Source organism: Nanorana parkeri, unplaced genomic scaffold (assembly GCF_000935625.1).
Source record: "Nanorana parkeri isolate BGI_ZX_2015 unplaced genomic scaffold, ASM93562v1 scaffold15, whole genome shotgun sequence".
Lineage (NCBI taxonomy): Eukaryota > Metazoa > Chordata > Amphibia > Anura > Dicroglossidae > Nanorana > Nanorana parkeri.
Window position 1 is genome coordinate 2,164,297 of NW_017306283.1, and position 22,641 is coordinate 2,186,937.

The following is a 22,641-nucleotide window of genomic DNA, read 5'->3' on the forward strand; positions in this document are numbered from 1 at the left end:
TCCTCTGTCCTTGCTGGCACTTCCTGTCCCACGGTGTCTGCATGCGGCTGCACGCCGTCCATAGACTTACCTTGTGTCTCTCCTCGTCTCCCGGACGAAAATGTGATCTGCGCATGCGCCCGCCCCAAGATGCTTTGTGGCCGCCCGAGAATTTTCACATTTTCGGACGGGAGCGTGCGGGGAAGACACAGGTAAGTATTAACCCTTTTCAAGCGGTTGTTTTTTTAACACTTTTTGCATATATCTGCTGCTTGCTAGCACTAGATACATGCAAAAACACTGGCGGGTTTAATAACACTTTAATATTTTCACCAATTTTATTTTAGGCATTTTTGTGACATGCTCATTTTAAATTTCACAAATTTGAAGGTTTACAAGAAACATTTTTTTCAAGTCACTTATTTTATTTTTTTTGTTTCTCCATAGATCGGCCACATTGAAGGACACCCGGATAGGAAAGGAGTCTTCCCAGTGTCTTTTGTACACATCTTGTCTGAATAGAACTTGTGATGTCACAGATCTACCATTGCCCAAGCCCAGGCTTGTAGCCAGCTTGCTGCTCTATGTCTGCTTCCCTGTACTGTATATAAGCTACCATCACCACTTCATCCAGTACCTTCCATTCTGTGTATTGTAAATGTGCTATCTTACTCCAAGTTTCGTCAGTATTACAGTAGCCGAACAAGCCCGCTCCCTCGGGCACTATTGAACCATTTCCTTAGCCTTCAGCAACTTTCACACCTTATTGTCAGACTGTGCCGTTCCAGCCCCTCGTGTCCAAACTATTTCTGCCCCCCACCCCTGTCCCTTGTTGGGTTTTAGTTACAGTTACCACACCAAGGGCAAAGGGAAAAACAATAAAACGGGCAACCCGCACCAACCTGTCACTTCACCCTCCGCAAGCACTCGAGCTGTGTTATTTATTGCAGAAAATAACATCAGCATAGTTCTCTCGACTTCTCAAGTATTGACCGTGTTGCTATGCTCTGTACTCATTCGTTTGGAACATTCGCCAACATCCTTATTGTCACTTTGCTACAAGTAGTTTAAAGGAGAGAAAAAAAAGATATATTTCTATCTAAAAGCTTCTTTTATTAGAAGTATATACATATATATATAAATACTATACATATATTAGAAATAACGACAAATCCGGTTGACTTCATCGGACTTTAATGACTGCTAAACAATATTAGTCTGTTTACATTATGCATGATTTCTAAAACCAACAAACAGCAACAACAACAAACAAACAAAAAAAGAATTCTGGAATACTTGAAACAGGAATATAACTGTAAGTCCTAATACTTTGTTCTGTAGCTGAAGAAAAAAAAAAAACCAGATGGAGGGGAATATTTTTCCAGTAGAGTGAATTTATTTGAAATAGACAGTATTACTTATTACTAACATGGATCAAATCAGGGAGGCGGTCAGCCTCACGGAAATAAATATGAACTCCTGTGTATAAAGAAATCTTTTGTTCTTTTATTTTTTATTTAAAGTGTACCCTAAATTATTCCTAGATGTTGAAATTGACTTTTGTGTATTGTCGGTCATCTAGAAAGTTATTGAATCGTAAACAAAAAGGTATTAAATTCCGATACTGGTGGGGTCTCTGATGTGTTCTAGTTTCCGTTTTTGTGGCGGGGTTTTTTTTGTGGGTTGTGGTTCCAATCATTTCATCATTTGAAGTATCGCAGGGTCCGGCCGCCCACGACTGATCAACATATTTCGTACAGAGAGTTTGGTGTCTGGTTTCTAGTGGTGACTGACTTGTTAGGAACGTGTAAATGGAAAAGAAAAAAAACTTGCTTTTCATTTTTATTTTTTAACACTTTTTGTCAGAATAACTAAAGTGTGTGAGATGTTGCTAGTTTTTGTTTCATTTTTTTTTTTTTTTTTTTTTTTTTCACCTTTTGCAAAAAATAAAGAAATGCATAATTAATAATATATAGAAAAAAATGCATTTCTTTAATATTTGTATTCAAGCCTGGAAAGCATTGCAATGGTGATCACGGCTGCAAAGCTCAGGCTTCTGCACATTCTCTCCCAGGCAGAGATTGTACTGAGGTACGGAGTTTCAGTTTAGACTGGGTTCACATCTAAGCGTATCGAATATGCGCGTTTGTCGCGCGTTTCGTGCCGCGCGTTTTTACTGCGATTCACGGTAAAAACCGCTCGACAAACGTGCGTTTCCGAGGGCTACCTGGCTGTATCCCAATGGATACGCGGCAAATACGCCCCAAAGAAGCTCCTGTACTTCTTTGGGTGTTTTGCAGCGCGTTCCTACGTGCTGTGAAACGCCCAGGTGGGAACCATGCCCATAGGCAATCATTGGTTTTCACATGTTGAGCATTTTAGAGAGCGTAGGAACGCACTGTAAAACGCCCAGGTGTGAACCAGGCCTCAGAGAGATGGGGGAAGGACAGCTGGACTTCAAACTGCATTAAATCACCTCATACAGCGTCCAGCCGCCCTCGCTCTAGGTAGAGCTGCCCATATTCCTGCATCTACCTAGAGCAAGGAGGACGGCTGGACGCCGTATGAGGTGATTTAATGCAGTTTGAAGTCCAGCCGTCCTTCCCCCATCTCTCCTAACTGAAACTCCGTCCCTCAGTACGAGCCCTGCCCGGGAGAGAATGTGCAGAAGCCTGATCTTTGCAGCCCTGATCGAATGATCACAATTGCAATGCTTTCCAGGCTTGAATGCAAATATTAAAGAAATGCATTATTTTATATATATATTATTAATTATGCATTTCTTTGCCTTTTGCAAAAGGTGAATTTATCCTTTAATCCTTGTAGTGGGTAAAGGTGCCCATACACTGTGCGATTATCGCGCGATAATCACCGGAAATCCCGCGATTGTATGATAATCGCAAAGTGTATTGAAGGCGTGCAACCGTTTTTACTGTACGGTCACAGGAGCATGTTCGAAAACCAGCCAGAAGTCTTACGATTTTCGGCTGGTTTGTGGCATGCTCGGGAGACAAATGCCGAACGTGCCGGTGTGCGCACGAGCACACTGCGCGTTCAGCATTGCGGTCATCGGAAAATGTTGGGAACCTGCCCGCAGTTCCAGTGCATTTCAGACCAGACAAAATGAGACATGCAGTATTTTCTGGTCTGGTCTGGAACGGACTGCGCCGGTGTGAACAGAGGCCACAAATAGCATAAGGATGCATTTTGGGCCCGGAAACAATCTCTGGTCTGGTCTGGAGATGATCTGGATGTGGTGTGAATGGGCCCTGAATGATCTGGTTGAGTATAACTTTTTTTTGTTTGTTGGCACCTAGACAAAAAGGAGCAGTTAACCCTTGTAGTGCAGGGGGTAGCCACACTGCAAGGGTTAAACATTTTCCCCCTGAAGTTCTTCTTTAAGCCGTGTTGTACATATCTACGTTTTTTTTATTTTATTGCATGTGAAGTTACATACGGGAGGTTTGCTGTCTCAAGAAATAATGCATATAAAATGAAAACATCACTCCATTTTTGTTCTCGGATTTTGTTTAACCTTTTACAACAGGAAACATTTGTATTATATTTTTCAATATTTTTTTATTTTGCTTTTTCTATGTTTAGTTTATATTATTTGTAAGCTATATTGCTCAGTCATATAATTACTGAACTTTTGGTATCTTTTAGTTAGGATTGTATAAAAATATCCGCATCGAATTTCACTTTTTTTATTACAATAATTGTAATGGTATACAAGACAATATATTGGCAGCTACATTTTTATTTCTCTCATTTCTTTGCACTTTTGTATTTTATTTGCATTTTACACATTAATATTTGAAGTGACACTAAACTCAGGAGTTAAACCTTAAAAATACAGTAAAGAACCTTCACTATGAACAACAATGTCTCTTATTATTTGTGTATCACTCGGCTGTAGATTCTCCAATCATCTCTGAATTGGAGCTGACACTGTCCTTCCTTCTGGAGGGTGGCTACTTTTGTTCCCCATGGTCCCTGTGTGTGTTGTAAAGTAGTCACCACTCCAAGCTCACTCCCGGGATGGACTACAATCTCAGTACAAATTAATAAACTAGACATGAGATTGTAGTCCATCACAGGAGTAATCTTGGAGCCGAGTGATACACAAATAGGATACAAATTTTTGGTAATAATTGGTGTACTTGAATGCATTTTTAAGATTTAACTCCTGAGTTTAGTGTCACTTTAAGGCCCATCATTTCTGCATGTAGAAAAATTTTCACGTATAGTTTCTGGTTTTTGGGGTTTTTTTACGCTAGGACTTAATTTTTAGAATGACGGCGTAAAACAGCCCAGAATTACCATTTTAGACTATTATTTATTAACAAATATAGTAGAGATATGCTGGATCTTTCAGCTGTGAAGTCTCCCTCACAAAAGGTCCAGAGTATGGTACAGTATTTACTGTTACAATTTGATTTTTTTTTTTTTTATTACTCATTCCATATTATAAATAAAATGTATAAAGTGACAACAAACAAAACCTGTTTTATATTTTTTTGTTAAATGCAGATCCATGATGCCCTAGGGGTTAAAGTGGAATGTAACATAATTATACAAGAACGCCATATACTTTCATTCATTGTTTTCAAATCATTTACAGGGACACTTTTGTTGCCATAATCTGTGTCGATGGGCTTTTGGTCGGTTTAATATGATTTCCATTTCAATAAAAGGAAAACCCATTTAAAGTGGGTCTGAATGAGCAGGGGCGTCCTGAGGCAGGCTGTCACCCAGAGCGGTAGCCATCCTGACACTGTCGTGCCCTCAGTCTGACTTTTTAGATGGGGTGACACCAAAATGACTGTCAGGCTGCACCCCCCTTGTGATGCCACTGTGAATGAGGTCAGTCGCACCATTCAGTGAATTCTCAATTCTCTCAGAAGCGTATCCAACTGGTGCCATTAAATAAAGGCAAAAGTCTGACCACACCGGCCCAAAGGTAATCCTATTCTGATCTTGAAGGACCAAAATTACTATATACCTAATCATATTTTTTAAAGTGTAAGTGTTCCACCGAAAGTAAAATGATACTCTTCTGAAAATAATTAAAACAACAAAAAAAAGACCTAATAGCTCAATCTGAGGAGGGTACTGAGCTGCCCAATAAATGCCCCCAATGCTAAAGCAACTCTTTCACCAAACGTAAAAATTAAAAACGCAGCCTGTAAAGGAAGAGTCATAATACTTACCTGTCCCGCCGCTGAATAACTTTGATCTGTGCTCTCTTACATTATAAAGAAGCTTCAGCATCCCCAGGCTTCTAATGCAGGAACGGCAGGTGGAAGCCAGGGACACAGACATCCGAAACACCCAGAAATGTGTTGGATGCTGAATATTGATAGGCTGATTAAGCTGCGCCAAGAGGATGAGGATCTGAGGGATAGCACGCAGTTAAGTCTTTGTTTGCCAGGGTGACTTTTTTTGCAACAGCAAAAAAAAAAGTAATGGCTTGGGGGTTAGTTTTTTATTTATTTTTTTATCATCCATTGTGGGACACAACTCTTAAGAATTCCAAGACTTAGGGCTATGCTGTTGCCTCTAGGAGAAATGGACACTAGGCAGGACGTTGTCTGCTGAGGAAGTCTGTCTGCCAGTTTTCTACTACTGTAATGTGCACCGCTGGAACCTGAAGTTCCGTCCAATACAAGATTGAATGTACTTTCGTTGCCTCCCTGGTGATTGTTGTGTGCCCATGACTGATTCTAAATAAACCAGCAGAAAAGGAGGATACTTAGTGAAACTTGGCAGGTGTGAGGTGGGAAGGGTAATGTCCTTAAAGTGACAGGCTTTTATTTGTCTACCTAGAGTCAATTTCTCCAAGAGGCGGCACCATCACCCTACTTCTCAGAATTCTTCAGAGCCAAGGACAAAATCTTATGTTTGCGAGATATACAGAGAATTATGTGTTTTCATGACGGCAAACATTTTTTTTTCATTTTACATGATCTTGTTCTGTTGAAACTTCATAGAGTCCTCTGAAAATGCTGGGAGGGGGAGAACGAGAACTCACTCCTCCAATTCATTCAGGGTATGGGAGATGTTATCGTCACCCATACTAGTATCTGTGCATCCCTAGTAGATTTTAACATTAGTTCTGCAAACCGCTGGCTTTTTTTTTTTACAACACTGGTGCTAAGAAGAACCTGATCAAATTGTGCAAGGAAGCCTGGACTGCCGTGTGGCTGGATATGAAAATACAAAATATTAATATTCCGCATGTTATATTTACATGTTATATTTACCAGAAAAAAGAAAAACAAATGGCATTCCTGACTAAAAACCATATATAAAGCCGCCATGCATTATTGTTAAGCATTGCTTGTAATAATCAGGATGTTTGTGTTTCTAGGACTGGTAAATATCACCTCCAGTAGATGGGGAGGCTACTGTAAAAAGTGATTGATGAGCAGTGGAGACCAGGGCCCTTGGTCATTTGTGCTCTGTGGAAGAGGATCAGAGATTAGATTGGCTGATAGAGATCATGTGATTAACTGTCCAGGGGTTCACATGTATGGAGGCCTGCAATTAAAGGATCATGGAGCAGTATTTTCTTCTGGAAGGGCAAGAAATTGTATTACACCTGTTGAATCCCAAGACTGCTACCTAAGCTCCACTGGTAAAACTATATACGCACACACACACACACACACGTACGTTATGGTTGTTGAATGATCATTTCTTTCTGTAGGCTGGTAATAGCAGTGGAAAAGCTGTCTATTTTTTGTATGCAGTGTTTTCACCCAAAGATCCACATTCATGCCAACGCATCCAGGATCAATGTGCAAGACCAGATACCCCCCACCACAACAGGCTGCCCATGACTCCATATTGTCTTTTATGGAGGAGCATGCTCCTAGCTGAAGTGAGAGAATTGAGCTGTGATGATATGGACACCACTGCAATTTAAAAAAAATGTTTCCCTAAAAAGGCGTAAGCGCTCTTTTACTGATGACTAACTTCTGCCTAAAATGCAATTACTTGCGTCATTCTTCACAGCTCTTCCCACATCATATAGAATGGAGAGCTGTATAATACAAACGTCTATCATGGAGGGGTATATATTTTGTACAATGCTTCCTTAAAGCCACACTCCAGGCAAAATTATCATTTACATACTGCACTAGGGGGGGGCTGCTTGGAGCACACTGTTCCCTATACACAGCACCCAAAAGAGGAAGAGATTCAACTCTAGGACAGCACTCCAGACCCTCTTCACTAACCACTAAGAATGCAAGACATTCTGTGATTGGAGGAGAGGGGGTGGCAATATGACATGTCTCCTCCAATCACAATGTCTGGTGTTCATTCAGAAAATATTTTGTAATTTTTCTTTTGAGAGAACAGTGAAGTGTGGACAAGTGATGCAGCCAGAGAGCTGTACTGCTGGAGTTGCACTTCTCCCTCTCTACAGTGCCCTGAAGCTGGGCATTGTGTACAGAATGCTGCCAGGTTAGATTTATATACTTCTGCAGCTGTCCTCTGCACATAGCACCCAGATTTAATAATGTGTACACCACTACAGTGTGTAAATTTGGAAGGCGGCTTTAGAAGCAATGTCAGAATTATATGGTTTTACACATAATATACCAGTATGTGTCTTGTGATGACTTAACCAAACATCTTGTAATGCTCAGCATCATCCTCAAAGACTGAACCCGCGGGGCGTGGCCGGGATGTGAAGCAGCGCGGACGTGACTGAGGGAGCTCCGCCGCTGCACTGACACTGAACCCGCAAAGTAGACATTGCAGCAGGATTTGAGTGCTTATTTTTCTCAGGTGGTATAGTGATGGTAGGAGGTATCTTCAGTAAGCAGAACACCAGAGCAGAGTAAATAAAAGTTTTGTTTGCACTTATGAACGTGCAAACATTGTTTGGAAATGGAAGAGACAAGGTGTGGGGCTCATGTACTGAGAGCAAGATTTGGCTTTAGTCATCTATGCCAGGCCGATTTGTACACAAGCGTGGCAGTGAATGCCCATACAACCAAAGGTTTAGTTTTGGAGGGACGTGTTAACACCTAGGCCGTTACCATCTGCCTCACATTGGTCCACTGTGACAAGGCACCAGGACAAAAGTTGGTCTCCAGGGGGACAGCAATAGTAATGTGTTAAACACACCTGCATTTTTGGATTAAAAAGTCAGTGAGAGTAACCCATTTACAAATAGGAAGGGGTCACCAGCACACCAACCGATAACCGCAATCAAATGCTCATTTATTGGCAAATGCTGTCTCTCATTAGCAAGCGCTTTTGGGGCCACACAGGGTCCACTTCACCAGGCTCAGAGGTGATGGGGATTCTGTGTGGCCCCAAAAGCACTTGCTAATGAGACAGCATTGGTCAATAAATGAGCATTTGATTGCGGTTATCGGTTGGAGCGCTGGTGACATCTTCCTATTTGTCTATATGTGGTGGAGGCGTCATTTCGAGCAACCGTCTCCATATTATGTGAATCCCCGGTAAGGAGTGCAGCAAGGTTTCTTCTTACCCATTTACAAAAACTTCAACTTGCATACCACTGAATACTCTCTGCAATGCATTCACACCAAAAGTGGAAGGAAATGGCAAGTCATTGGAGGGTCCCTTGCCTTGCAATTGTACCTTCCAAAATCAGTTTTTCAATGGATGCTAAATGAAAGGACACTGAAACAGATCAGGCCAATTCCAGATCCATTGCATTGTGGTGCACAGAAAAGTGCATTTTCTACTTTTCAGCGCATTAAACCGCAATGGAATGGAGGAGTGTGAACTAGCTCCATTCACACCCATTTTCAGCACCCTTCCCATCTGTTGATTAACCACGTCTTCCGCCCATTGTCAAAACATGGGGGAACGTACACGTAAGTGATTGCTTTCGGGCCTGCGTAGAATCCCACCAGGAATGTAAACAGCCATTACATGCAATCCACCTATGTGATTGCAATCAAGTAACAAAAATGTCAAGAAAAATCTACGGCATACACACTTTAAATGTAAACGCGTGTCAGGTGCACCTATGTGCGGAAAACTGTTACGCTACAGGTTACATATTGCCACAAACGTGAGCAATCATTTTAGGGCCATCGATCACTGATACTAAACTGATGAGCTGTAAAAGCTTTTAAAGCGTCACCTATGGTCAATTTTAGGCATGGTAGTTGGTTGCAATTTTAAAGCATGACGACATGTTTGGTGTCCCTTTACTCTACGTGACCCTGTCTTTTATGTTCTACCCAAAAAAATTTGGTACGGATAAAATGTTTTAACAAATGTAGGAACAGGTATTCAGAATTTCTCTTTATAGTAAGAAAATAGAAACCCCCCCCCGTGGGGAATTCCAAAAGAAAGCTCCATCTGTCCCACAAAAAAATTATACAAAATAAGTTTCAGTACCGTGTTCCATGACAGAAGTCAGTCTAAGTACTGAAAAATGGGCTAGCAGGAAGGGGTTTTACCACCCCAGTCAGCAAGTGGTTAACTGACCACAATGCAACAGATCTAGTGTGAAGGGATAAGCACACCCACACCTTAAAAACCACTGTCAGTAGGAAAAAACCCTGCATGCATCCAAGTACAGCAAGTTGCATGTATAGAGACTTTGGGCCTATTCACTGGATCCATGGAGTTGCAATATGTTTTGCAAGGGAAGGGCACACAAAAAAAAAAAACACAACCCACTCTGAGTGTGAATGGGGCTGGTTCACACCACACAGTTAAAAAGAACATGCACGACTGTTCAACACAAACGGATCCGATGTTTACTAGCTCCATTTACACCCATTCATTTTTTTGGTGCCCTTCCATTAGCATCGGTTAAAAAGTCCACCAATGGATTGAAATGAAGAAAAAAAAGTTGCAAAACAGTCCATGGAATTTAAGTAAAATTTGTACAACACCTATATGTTGTATGTTACCATGCACAAAGCATAACAAAACCTTCCAAAAATTGCAGCTTCTTGTCAAGTGCTCTTCACTTGCTTTAAAATCTTTGAGCCTAGCTTCCCCACTATGATGTTAGGCTGGGTTCACACCTGGCCGTTTCAGTGCTGAAAAACAGTCAAGCAGGGAAATCCTATGGGCATGGTTCCCACCTGGGCGTGTTTCAGCACGATTTGTCACGCTGAAAACGCCCTGCACCTGAAATAGTACCGGAGCTTCTTTGGGGCGTATTTCAGCAAGTATCCATTGGTATTCCCCATTATGGCTCGTGGTTAAAGCAGTAACCCTGAGCCACAACTCGGGAATACAGCTAGGTCATACCTTGTCCACGATCCCTGCTGTGTCCTCCGGGTGCTGCCGTCCCTTGCGGGCGTCCGTGTCGCAGGGTGGCAGAACCAGTGGGAAGTTAAAGAAAAATATACCGCCAGGGAGGTTAAAAACGAGCGTCAAACACGTGTTTCAGTGAACAAAAAACGAGCATTAAACGCGCCTATTTGGAACGCCCAGGTGTGAACCCAGCCTTGAGGGGCTGTGTACTGTACTGGCAGATCGGTTGGAAACTAGATTTGAACACCGTCCTAACGAAAGGATTAAAGATGGAGAAGCCTTGTGTGCCAAGAGGTAGCAGATTTTGTCCCTTGTCTTTCCCTGGGAACCGACTCCCTTTAAAACTATTCACAGTAGCTTTTTCCAAACAAATTCCTGCCCAAATGACTTTTCAGAAATGTAAAATATCTTCTCACTCTTTTACGTACGCCTTATGAATGGAACATAAACATGGAAAGTCGCTTTAACCTGCCAAAGATCCAATTCTGTGAAACCATTCTGCAGACTATAGGAGTGGGTGGTCTGACATTTTTATTTTGTGTGGCAAAAGCACAGGTTCAAGCCCTGAAGAATGTAGAGGCCTTTATGTCAAAATGGAACAGCCATCCATAAAAACAGGGGTGAGGGTCTTTTAACAGTTTTATAATCTCTACCTCCAGCATTTGACAATTCACACCTTCCACCATGTAAACTAAAGTGTTCACACAGGCTGCAGGCTTTCAAAGGGAAGGGATTGGACTATATGTTAGGGGGGATTCCACAAATTCAGTAGGACAATGAAGCTCTGGCTTCACACATTCCATGCAGATTTGATTAATTTCTCGTGTGGTTATAAATGTTCCAGAACTGACTCACAAGCTGCAAAAAGTCAAGTTGAATGTGCCTAACCGCTTGCTACCCAAGCCAGACAGACTTAAAACAAAATTGGAAAGAAAAAGCCAGGAGCCTTAACTAGACTGAATTCCCCTTTACATTGGATGCTTTGTGTTAGCACGGGGCTGCTGGAAGAGAACCTGTACACAATCCTTATGACACAAGACAGAATATACGGTTTTCTATGCATTTTATTAACAAAATCTTAAACACAACTCGGTTTTGTCACTATTATTAGCAGCTCCCTCAGCTGCCTTGCATAGAAAGGGGGGAAAAAGAAAAAAAAATGAACGCAGAACTGATGTTTCAATTCCTCAGTTGACCTGGATGGGTTTCTGGCCCTGTCTTCTGGCCAAGCTGCTTGCCTTCCTCTCCACAGATTTCACAACTCCCACAGCAACAGTTTGCTTCAAGTCCCGCGCTGCAAATCTCCCTGCAAACCAGATTGCATGTCGTTACAATACACCTACATACAACTGAAGACCATAGCCATGTAACCATTTGGACAGGTGTCAGCAGGTCATCAGCACATTTTTCAATTAAAACTTGATATGCCAACATCTGGTGGTGACAGCCTAATCATCTATGTGTGAATGTCCTGATCCTGGCAAAGGTTTTTCTAGGGGACCCACATCAAATGTCAAGCTTCCTGTGTGACTTTCCCATCAAAAGCCTAATTATATAATATGCATCCCCCAACTTTATCCCAAGAGCCAGTCTCATACAAACTTAAAATAAGCTAGTCTTAGAACAAGAATATAGTTCTGTTCAATAGTTAAACCCCCCGCCACGAGGCGTTCCTCTAGCATCAGTTAAGGATTTGCTGTATTCTGTAAAAGAAATCAATTTAGACAACTAAACAAACAATTTGAAACATTACTACAGTGTGAACCATTTGAATATCTCATTAGCATAGACCCCTGTGATACTGTGCAAGACACCTCCAGTCCCTTATGCATTTTTACTGTATTAGCAGCTTTTCTTCAGTTTTGTGCCAGATACCTCCACTTGCTGTCAGCTCCCCCTATGAGAGGTCAGCGTAGTACAGTGATGGGTACTCACCTAGTGGTGGATAGTCATAAAATCTCTCCACACAGAATGGTTTGATGGGCTTTAATTTCACAATTGCAGCATCTCCCGACTTCAGTGTTGCTGGGTTGTCCTCCAGTTTTTTGCCTGATCTGCGGTCAATCTTCTCCTGTAACTCTGAGAACTGGCAGGTGATGTGGGCTGTGTGGCAGTCAATGACTGGGGAGTAGCCCGCTTTGATAAACCCAGGATGGTTGAGAATGATCACCTACAAGACAATGAGATTAGGACAAGCTTAATGCACTGTAGTCATTAAAAATGTAGGGTGACCAGACAAGTGGATTTGTGTGTTGAGTATATAGCCAAACATTTTTTGGCTAGAGTATGGGGAGGGCTTACACTCCCTTCCTGTCCCAGATGAGCAGCAGTGAGGATATCTACAAGTAATAAATTCCCTCTTGGCAGAGGTCACCAACAAGGGACTTTATTGGCAGATACTAAACAGGCCATTGGACACAACTTCACCTGTTCTGGTGACAACTAAAATTCAGGCTTTCCTTTACTTTGTTCTGGCTAGATAGTTTGACCTCTTGTCCTGGTGACATTTGTCAAACAGACGGCAACAATTGTACCAGAGGTTCTCATCCTTTTTTTGTATCCAAAACCAATGTTTTTAGCTACATGTGCACAGTACTGAAATTGTCACCTTACACATTCCCAATAGCATCTTTGGAAAGGGCCCCCCCAATAAACATCTTTCCAGCAGTGTCTCACCAGTCCATCCTCCATAGCCGACAAGACCCAGCACTGCCGTGTCCAGAGCATGCAAGCTCCAATCTAGCAGCCAAGTGCAAGGCCAAAGCATACTGCAAAGTAGCAAGAGATGCCTGGTAAAGAGTAGATGGGAAGAGGGCATTATTGGGCTTTCCAGAAATAGTCACTTTCGTTTGATCTTGTGACATCAGCGGTTTGAGTCACTGATCTAAACTTGTGCAGGTTAGGAATGTGTAGGAAGTCTACATATTCCCATTAGTGCAGGTTCCTTTACGTGCCAATTCTTTATTGCAGCAACCCATAACATACCCATTAGAATCCATCTTGTACTAGTCAAGATTTCAAAGCTAGTTTTTTTTGCAAACTTGCTATGCACAACTATGGAGGATGTTTTAGTGGACAGATATACAGATCGTCACAACAGGGAAAGTCTACATCATTCAGGTACATCATTCAGGTACATCATTCAGGTACATCATTCAGGTACATCATTCAGGTACATCATTCAGGTACATCATTCAGGTACATCATTCAGGTACATCATTCAGGTACATCATTCAGGTACATCATTCAGGTACATCATTCAGGTACATCATTCAGGTACATCATTCAGGTACATCATTCAGGTACATCATTCAGGTACATCATTCAGGTACATCATTCAGGTACATCATTCAGGTACATCATTCAGGTACATCATTCAGGTACATCATTCAGGTACATCATTCAGGTACATCATTCAGGTACATCATTCAGGTACATCATTCAGGTACATCATTCAGGTACATCATTCAGGTACATCATTCAGGTACATCATTCAGGTACATCATTCAGGTACATCATTCAGGTACATCATTCAGGTACATCATTCAGGTACATCATTCAGGTACATCATTCAGGTACATCATTCAGGTACATCATTCAGGTACATCATTCAGGTACATCATTCAGGTACATCATTCAGGTACATCATTCAGGTACATCATTCAGGTACATCATTCAGGTACATCATTCAGGTACATCATTCAGGTACATCATTCAGGTACATCATTCAGGTACATCATTCAGGTACATCATTCAGGTACATCATTCAGGTACATCATTCAGGTACATCATTCAGGTACATCATTCAGGTACATCATTCAGGTACATCATTCAGGTACATCATTCAGGTACATCATTCAGGTACATCATTCAGGTACATCATTCAGGTACATCATTCAGGTACATCATTCAGGTACATCATTCAGGTACATCATTCAGGTACATCATTCAGGTACATCATTCAGGTACATCATTCAGGTACATCATTCAGGTACATCATTCAGGTACATCATTCAGGTACATCATTCAGGTACATCATTCAGGTACATCATTCAGGTACATCATTCAGGTACATCATTCAGGTACATCATTCAGGTACATCATTCAGGTACATCATTCAGGTACATCATTCAGGTACATCATTCAGGTACATCATTCAGGTACATCATTCAGGTACATCATTCAGGTACATCATTCAGGTACATCATTCAGGTACATCATTCAGGTACATCATTCAGGTACATCATTCAGGTACATCATTCAGGTACATCATTCAGGTACATCATTCAGGTACATCATTCAGGTACATCATTCAGGTACATCATTCAGGTACATCATTCAGGTACATCATTCAGGTACATCATTCAGGTACATCATTCAGGTACATCATTCAGGTACATCATTCAGGTACATCATTCAGGTACATCATTCAGGTACATCATTCAGGTACATCATTCAGGTACATCATTCAGGTACATCATTCAGGTACATCATTCAGGTACATCATTCAGGTACATCATTCAGGTACATCATTCAGGTACATCATTCAGGTACATCATTCAGGTACATCATTCAGGTACATCATTCAGGTACATCATTCAGGTACATCATTCAGGTACATCATTCAGGTACATCATTCAGGTACATCATTCAGGTACATCATTCAGGTACATCATTCAGGTACATCATTCAGGTACATCATTCAGGTACATCATTCAGGTACATCATTCAGGTACATCATTCAGGTACATCATTCAGGTACATCATTCAGGTACATCATTCAGGTACATCATTCAGGTACATCATTCAGGTACATCATTCAGGTACATCATTCAGGTACATCATTCAGGTACATCATTCAGGTACATCATTCAGGTACATCATTCAGGTACATCATTCAGGTACATCATTCAGGTACATCATTCAGGTACATCATTCAGGTACATCATTCAGGTACATCATTCAGGTACATCATTCAGGTACATCATTCAGGTACATCATTCAGGTACATCATTCAGGTACATCATTCAGGTACATCATTCAGGTACATCATTCAGGTACATCATTCAGGTACATCATTCAGGTACATCATTCAGGTACATCATTCAGGTACATCATTCAGGTACATCATTCAGGTACATCATTCAGGTACATCATTCAGGTACATCATTCAGGTACATCATTCAGGTACATCATTCAGGTACATCATTCAGGTACATCATTCAGGTACATCATTCAGGTACATCATTCAGGTACATCATTCAGGTACATCATTCAGGTACATCATTCAGGTACATCATTCAGGTACATCATTCAGGTACATCATTCAGGTACATCATTCAGGTACATCATTCAGGTACATCATTCAGGTACATCATTCAGGTACATCATTCAGGTACATCATTCAGGTACATCATTCAGGTACATCATTCAGGTACATCATTCAGGTACATCATTCAGGTACATCATTCAGGTACATCATTCAGGTACATCATTCAGGTACATCATTCAGGTACATCATTCAGGTACATCATTCAGGTACATCATTCAGGTACATCATTCAGGTACATCATTCAGGTACATCATTCAGGTACATCATTCAGGTACATCATTCAGGTACATCATTCAGGTACATCATTCAGGTACATCATTCAGGTACATCATTCAGGTACATCATTCAGGTACATCATTCAGGTACATCATTCAGGTACATCATTCAGGTACATCATTCAGGTACATCATTCAGGTACATCATTCAGGTACATCATTCAGGTACATCATTCAGGTACATCATTCAGGTACATCATTCAGGTACATCATTCAGGTACATCATTCAGGTACATCATTCAGGTACATCATTCAGGTACATCATTCAGGTACATCATTCAGGTACATCATTCAGGTACATCATTCAGGTACATCATTCAGGTACATCATTCAGGTACATCATTCAGGTACATCATTCAGGTACATCATTCAGGTACATCATTCAGGTACATCATTCAGGTACATCATTCAGGTACATCATTCAGGTACATCATTCAGGTACATCATTCAGGTACATCATTCGCAAAGCATTTAATCCAGTTGGCTGAAGTGTCAAGTGTCTTTAAGGTTGCACTTACTTTTTTCAACTATGGACATTGAAATGTTCAAACTTAACATGCAGTAAACAAGTTTTAAAATGAGCCCTCGCTGATCTTTGACAAAAGGCTTCAGTTCCTGCAGCTACAAAGTCTACAACAGAAGCCATAAAGTCCTTCAAGTCGCAGCACTCCGGCTCTCCCCTCTTAATGTACTCCTGCTCAGTGTTAGAAGTTTGAGACTATAAGGCTGGTAAGTTGCCAAGTTCCTTCTGGGAGTGGAGCATATTATCTACCGACAGAGTGAAAGTGCTTCAGCTGTCAACTTTGATGTATATGTATATATAGTGTTTGTTGGAACCAGAATTGTCCTATTGATATATCCTCACCTACTATGGTGACCACCAATGTTACATTTTCCCTCACTTTCTCTTGGTGATAGTGGTCACCAGGACAAACTAACCTTTACTCACTTCTGTCCAAAGCTAGAAAGTTGTACCTTTACATATGCTTTCATCATTGGACAGTTCCTGCAGCTACAGAAGGGTCAGTGGTTTCACGAGGGAATGAAAAGCCTCATTGTTCATGTTCTATCCAAACTCTTGCCACCCACATGAATTGCAGTGTATGCCAGGAACAGTGTTCAGGTGCATTTTCAGGAGCTCAGACACTGCAGCATACCTGTGCCGTGAAGCTGCTGGCTTCGGTAGGTGGGTCACTCTTCGAGTTACCAGCAACATTTCCACGTTTCAGACTCTTCACAGCAATGTTCTTCACATTAAACCCAATGTTGTACCCTGGGAAAGCCGTGTCCAGAGGCTGATGGTGCATCTCTATAGATTTCACTTCTGCAGTGAAGTGTGAGGGTGCAAATGAGATGGTCATCCCTGGCTTCAGGATCCCAGTCTCTATTTTACCCACAGGGACAGTACCAATGCCTGGGAGGAGATAGAAGTGCAGAGTGTTAGGTCTACATCCAGGTTACAAACACATGTTAAGGGCAAAATTGTCCCAAGAGTAAAATTAATGTGCACATCGTTTTTCTCAAATTAACTTGCAGTATATTAACTTCACTAGAGAACTTGAATACCTTGTGCAACCAAGATCACCAGATTGTTCCAGTTAAACTACCATCCGGGTATCACCTCATTTAGATTTGCAAAGACTGCTTTATATATAAACATTCGTGAACTTTTAAACCTGAAGCCAAACCCGTGTACATTGCCGGAACTTCTCATCACAGCAGCGGGGATACAGACAAAATCTTTGTGCCGCCACCCGCTCCCCCTCCTCTCCGTCTCACCTTCTCGAGATGAGCAGCCTCAGGCAGCACACCAGCCTCCATTGAGAACACATATCTTTGACTTCACGATCCTCCCACAGACCGGTCCTCATCCCGATCCTCGGACCCACACCAGTAAGTACACCATTTCATTTTGCCGTTCCTCTTGCAACGTTCAGCCCAGCTAGATAACCCCCCCTAGCTTTGCGCCCTCACTTCTGTCTTTTGATTTGTCATTTCGACTCCTCCCAGGCGGTGTTCATTAGGGTTGAAGTCAGGGCACTGTGCAGTACCCTCAAGTTCAACACCAAGCTTGCACTGTTTATATAAATCTAGCTTTGTACACAGGAGGTACAAAGCCAAGCTTGCAACAAGGTTGGAATTTCACAATTGTTAAAATGTTTGTATGCTGTAGCATTAATGCCCTTCACTAAAACCCCTAAACACAATCTGGAGGGTGGCCACATACCTTTGGAAATATAATAAAGGTATGAGGTCAGGCAACCAAACATTTAGACATAATTTAGAGGTGCTAAAGATGCCACCAGTACACCATATTGAAGTGAGGAACACTTCTGTTTGATGCTTCATGTCAAAACAAATAGCAACATTCCGGCGCCACAAAGGGGTCCACTTCGTCAGGCTTTAAGTGATTGTCATTACAAGCCTAATGATGGGTACTCTGTGTGGCCCTGAAACATTGCCATATGTTTTGACATGGAGTCAACAGATGTGAGTCAACAGATGTGTGCCTCACTTCAATATGGTGTGCTGGTGGCATTTTTAACAAGTTTCAGTGTTGGCAGTGCCATCCTCAGTCACTTCGAGCACCCATGCTGACAGGCATACCCGGTAAGGAGTGCAGCAGGATTCTGGAATACATCATTTACATGTGCAGCACCAGGAAGTTTGAGTGTTTGATGGGACAGCATGCAGGTTTGTTGTGTGTCACTTTGTTTTGGCACACTTGTATCTGAAAGTTAAGGTGAAGTGTAGCAGATGCTGTCCTGCCATTAATAGTAGCAATGGTCCTATTCTGTGCCAAGCTATTAAGGCAAGAAGGTTTTGGTGACCAATTTACAATGTCCGTCAGCAGCATAGAACCTTCATTGAAATGTCTACGCCCAAATACATGATCCATTGTCAGCATGTAAAAAGGCTTTCAAGAGTAGAATAGAGCACAAGAGTCCTTCCAGGAATAGTATAAAGTAGTATTCAGAGATGCTGTATAAGGGACAAGGTTCTGGAAGGTCAATTCCGGGACACAAACTGATGCTGAGAATATGGGCAGTCATTGTCTATTGGCAGTAGGACAGTCATTTCATCTGAAGGCTCCCAAGCTGAACTCAAACTCATGAGGGGAATTTATTAAGACTTGAGCAGACTGAATATGAAGCAACCAATCAGCTTCTTTCATTTTCAGACCTTAAGCCGTGGTCTGGCAATTGAGCCATTCAAAAAGTACTTTAAGACTGTCCCACACAAGAAATCCCATAATTTTCAAATGGCCCTGGTTCACACCCGAGCAGAAAAATGACAGACGCCTGAAAATGATACAGGAGCTTTGGGGTGTTGAAAGCACTTTTCCTCCCCATAGACTTCGTTGGAAGTGCCCAAAAACCACGCAACAGAAGCATGTTGCACATTTTCGTGAGCATTTGTGCATTTATACACTCATTCTTTTATTGTTTAAACCACAATGGTTTATGAGCTGCCAAACAAAACACGAGTCTTAATGTACATGCAAAAACACGCATGCAAATAACCACATGCTGCTAATTCGCGTACAAGTTCACAAAATCTGTGCTGCCTAGGTGTGAACCAGGGCTGACTGAACAAACTGAAGAAGCTGATTGGAACAGAGAATCTAGAGCAGTCCTCCAAGGAAACCAGTGTTTATAAATGTGCCTCTAGGTATTTAGGACAGTTTCCTTGAGTGACTCACCTCCTATTTTATAGACATCCTGCAGAGGTAAGCGAAGTGGCTTATTGGCTGGACGCACAGGGGGAACAAGGCAATCAAGGACCTCAAGCAGAGATTGGCCCTTGGAAAAGCCCTCTCTTCGTTTCACCTTCCAACCTTTAAACCAGCTCATCTGAAAGAATAAAAGAGGTTAAATACCAGCCACATGGTACAACTGTCATTTCCTAAAGACAAGGCATTGATTAGACATGAGGAAAACTGGACACAAGTTAGGAAGAGGCAGCAGCAGAAAAACTCAATAAGCTCTTCCCCCACCATATCCAAAATTACATATTTTGAGGATAGGCCAGATCGACAGCTCATCCATTACTGCAGGAGTGTTACATGTGGTGCATCTTCCTACCCAAGTCTGTCTTGTGATCACAACAGAAGGCAGTGGGGTTTAGAGAGAACAAATACTCTCAAGCACCCCAGATGCTTATGTGAAACTTCTGCACACAAAGTTCCTACACATCACAATGTGCGTGTTTTGCCCCCAGTTGTAATCACTTCAATTCATCTACTTGGACCCATTACCTTCTGACTGGGAGAAGATATGTTCTCTCCAGTCCACCCAGACACAGGGATGAATGGAATGGTGGCTGGGTTGTAGCCAATCTTCTTGAGGTAAACAGTCACGTTCCTGACCACTTCATCAAACCTCTTCTGGCTGTACGGTGGGTCAGTCATGTCCATCTTGTTCACGCAGACAATGAGCTGTTTAACACCCATGGTGTAGGCCAGCAAGGCATGTTCTCTGGTCTGCCCTTTCCTCGACACTCCAGCTTCAAACTCTCCTGTGGCAGCAGAGACCACCAGCACAGCTACATCAGCCTGAAACCAAACAGAATATTTAAGTGCATCCAAATCCAAGCACAAAACAGCATTACTACTATGACGAGGTGGCTGCATTAGATGGCCATTATAGGTCTTTATCCACCTGGTGATCCTGCCAGTATTCCTTCATGTGCTAGGGTGACGATGCTCACTCACTGTACTTCTCTATGGAGGAGCAGCATTGTCACCCTAGGACAGGAAGACAATAAAAACCTCTCCTTGAAAATGGCAGAAGCATTCTGAAATTCAGAAGCAAGCTGGGCATGGCAGAGGACACTGCAGAGTGGACAGGACAGCACTGAATTTCTGGCGTGATCAGTTTTTGAAACAAACTTCACTAGTATATTCAACAGACCCAAATTTCCCTTTGGTCATATTGACAACATCTTCACCCGACAAGGGTCCTAACCTTTCACTACTCTACTGAAACCAGCACCACCCTGCTAAAACAAGCAGCTTTAATTTTGGGTTCTGTTGTCGTTAAAGGCTTTTCTTACCTTTTGGTCTAGTGAAGCCATCATGACAGCAAGGGGGGAGTCTCTGGACAGAGGTTGTAATCTTTCCACACTATCCAAAACTGGACACTAATCCACATGTTTTAGTATGGCATCAATATGAGCGTTTCCTTTAAAGTGCATCTATATACAAAACATTTTGGATAGAGTGAAGGAAGATTACCCCTGTTGGGTTTTACAGCGGCAGAACTCAGAAATTACCCTTCCCCTCACTCACTGTCCTGGAGTACAACCGTTTCACCGGGCAGGAAGTGAAAGAAGCTCTGTCCATAACACATACAGAAGTTAAACTGCTTTTTAAGATAAGCGGAACACTAGAACCATTGTTTTGTTTTTGTTGCCCCATTTCCCAATTGCATATTTTGCTTCACTTCCTTTCTGGTAAAGAAAATTGTCCCCACAACAGAAAATTAGCAAAAAATATCCAAGTTCCACATAGCAGTAAAACTTCATAGGGGTTCCGACTAATCCCTGCTTTATCCAAAACATTTGGTTATAGCTCTGGTCTACAAAATAAAGTATCTGCAACAATGTGTTGGTGTATCGGCACAATTCCATCCATCACTAAATTCAAGCCAAGCTTTTAATGGCTGCTCGGTTAGACTTTCAAACGTCAGAGCACTAGGTCTGCCACAGCCCACAATGACCTGCCAGGTGGCACCAAGCAAAAACCTGGATAGAGGTTGCCAGAATTTCTGCACAGGAGGAGAAATCCAGGCACACAGTCTATGGATCAGGGGAAATGCATCGTGTGCTGACACATACCACTAAACCAGAAATTCTCCTTAGAGTATTGAAGAAGTCTTCTTATCAATAAATGAATTCAGAGCAGACAAACATTGCCCAGCAAAGTATTTTACATTTTTTGCTCAAGCACTTAGTCATGTTTTTAAAGAGCTCTCTCAGCTGGGCTTCCCCAAACCACCTGTCCAATACAAGACCACGCAGTGCAGTCTCCAGCAGATGTTCATCTACTAGTTTGAGGGAGGAGAGGTGAGCAGTGGGCAGGGGAGTGACTTGCCTGCTGTGCCTGTGTGTTTGTGGAGACACCGCTTACTAGCACACTATAGGACACCACAAGGGAAAGGAGCCACCCTAGACAGGATATCCAGGCCAGTGGTCAGGGGACCAGCTGATTCAACAGGAAATAAACTTTTAATCATCAAGGAGCAGTATCCATTGTAAGTGATTTAAATCAACATTTGAAATAATTTAAAACCCTTTTGACTTTACCACCACTGTCAATGAAACGCAACAACCACCCAGTTTGCCCAGCAAAGTAGAAGCATGCCATGTAGAAAAGGGACCAGATTGAGTTGAACCCAGGACCCCAAAGCCATGTAGATAAAGACCCAAATGCCTCAATGCCCTAAACACCATGGAAACCACAAACCTGGGATGTGCCAGTGATCATGTTTTTAATGAAGTCCCTGTGACCGGGAGCGTCAATGATGGTGATCGTATATCGGTTGGTCTGGAATTTCCACAGCGAGATGTCAATGGTGATTCCACGCTCCCTCTCCACCTTCAGCTTGTCCAGGATCCACGCAAACTTGAATGAGCTCTTGCCAATCTAATAAGATATTTCAGAGAGGCCATGACAATTGGTAAGTAGTCATAACACCCCACCAACACCCAACACATTAAGGGACAGACTTGCTGAAAAGGTCTCCTCCACGCACCCCCCCCCCTCCCCCACATTAAGGACAGATT

General features: G+C 42.1%; 2 protein-coding genes across 9 annotated transcripts in view; one reads left to right on the plus strand and one right to left on the minus strand.

Annotated features, from left to right (window-relative positions):
- The window catches only part of ASAP1 (ArfGAP with SH3 domain, ankyrin repeat and PH domain 1), a 222,158-nt gene extending 220,833 nt beyond the window's left edge, over positions 1–1,325 (plus strand). For all 8 annotated transcript variants that reach the window (XM_018558673.1, XM_018558708.1, XM_018558717.1 and 5 more), the window contains one exon: positions 427–1,325. In XM_018558673.1, coding sequence (XP_018414175.1) covers positions 427–501 — 75 coding nt within the window. In that variant the 3' untranslated portion in view covers positions 502–1,325. The remainder of the gene's footprint in view (positions 1–426) is intronic.
- Positions 1,326–11,435: 10,110 nt separating this feature from the next.
- Positions 11,436–22,641, minus strand: part of LOC108788522 (elongation factor 1-alpha) — a 13,644-nt gene continuing 2,438 nt past the window's right edge. The window contains exons 2-7 of the mRNA XM_018558300.1: positions 22,322–22,501; positions 20,114–20,410; positions 19,559–19,709; positions 17,013–17,269; positions 12,184–12,418; positions 11,436–11,554 (exon numbers count right to left, since the gene is read on the minus strand). Coding sequence (XP_018413802.1) covers positions 11,436–11,554; positions 12,184–12,418; positions 17,013–17,269; positions 19,559–19,709; positions 20,114–20,410; positions 22,322–22,501 — 1,239 coding nt within the window. The remainder of the gene's footprint in view (positions 11,555–12,183; positions 12,419–17,012; positions 17,270–19,558; positions 19,710–20,113; positions 20,411–22,321; positions 22,502–22,641) is intronic.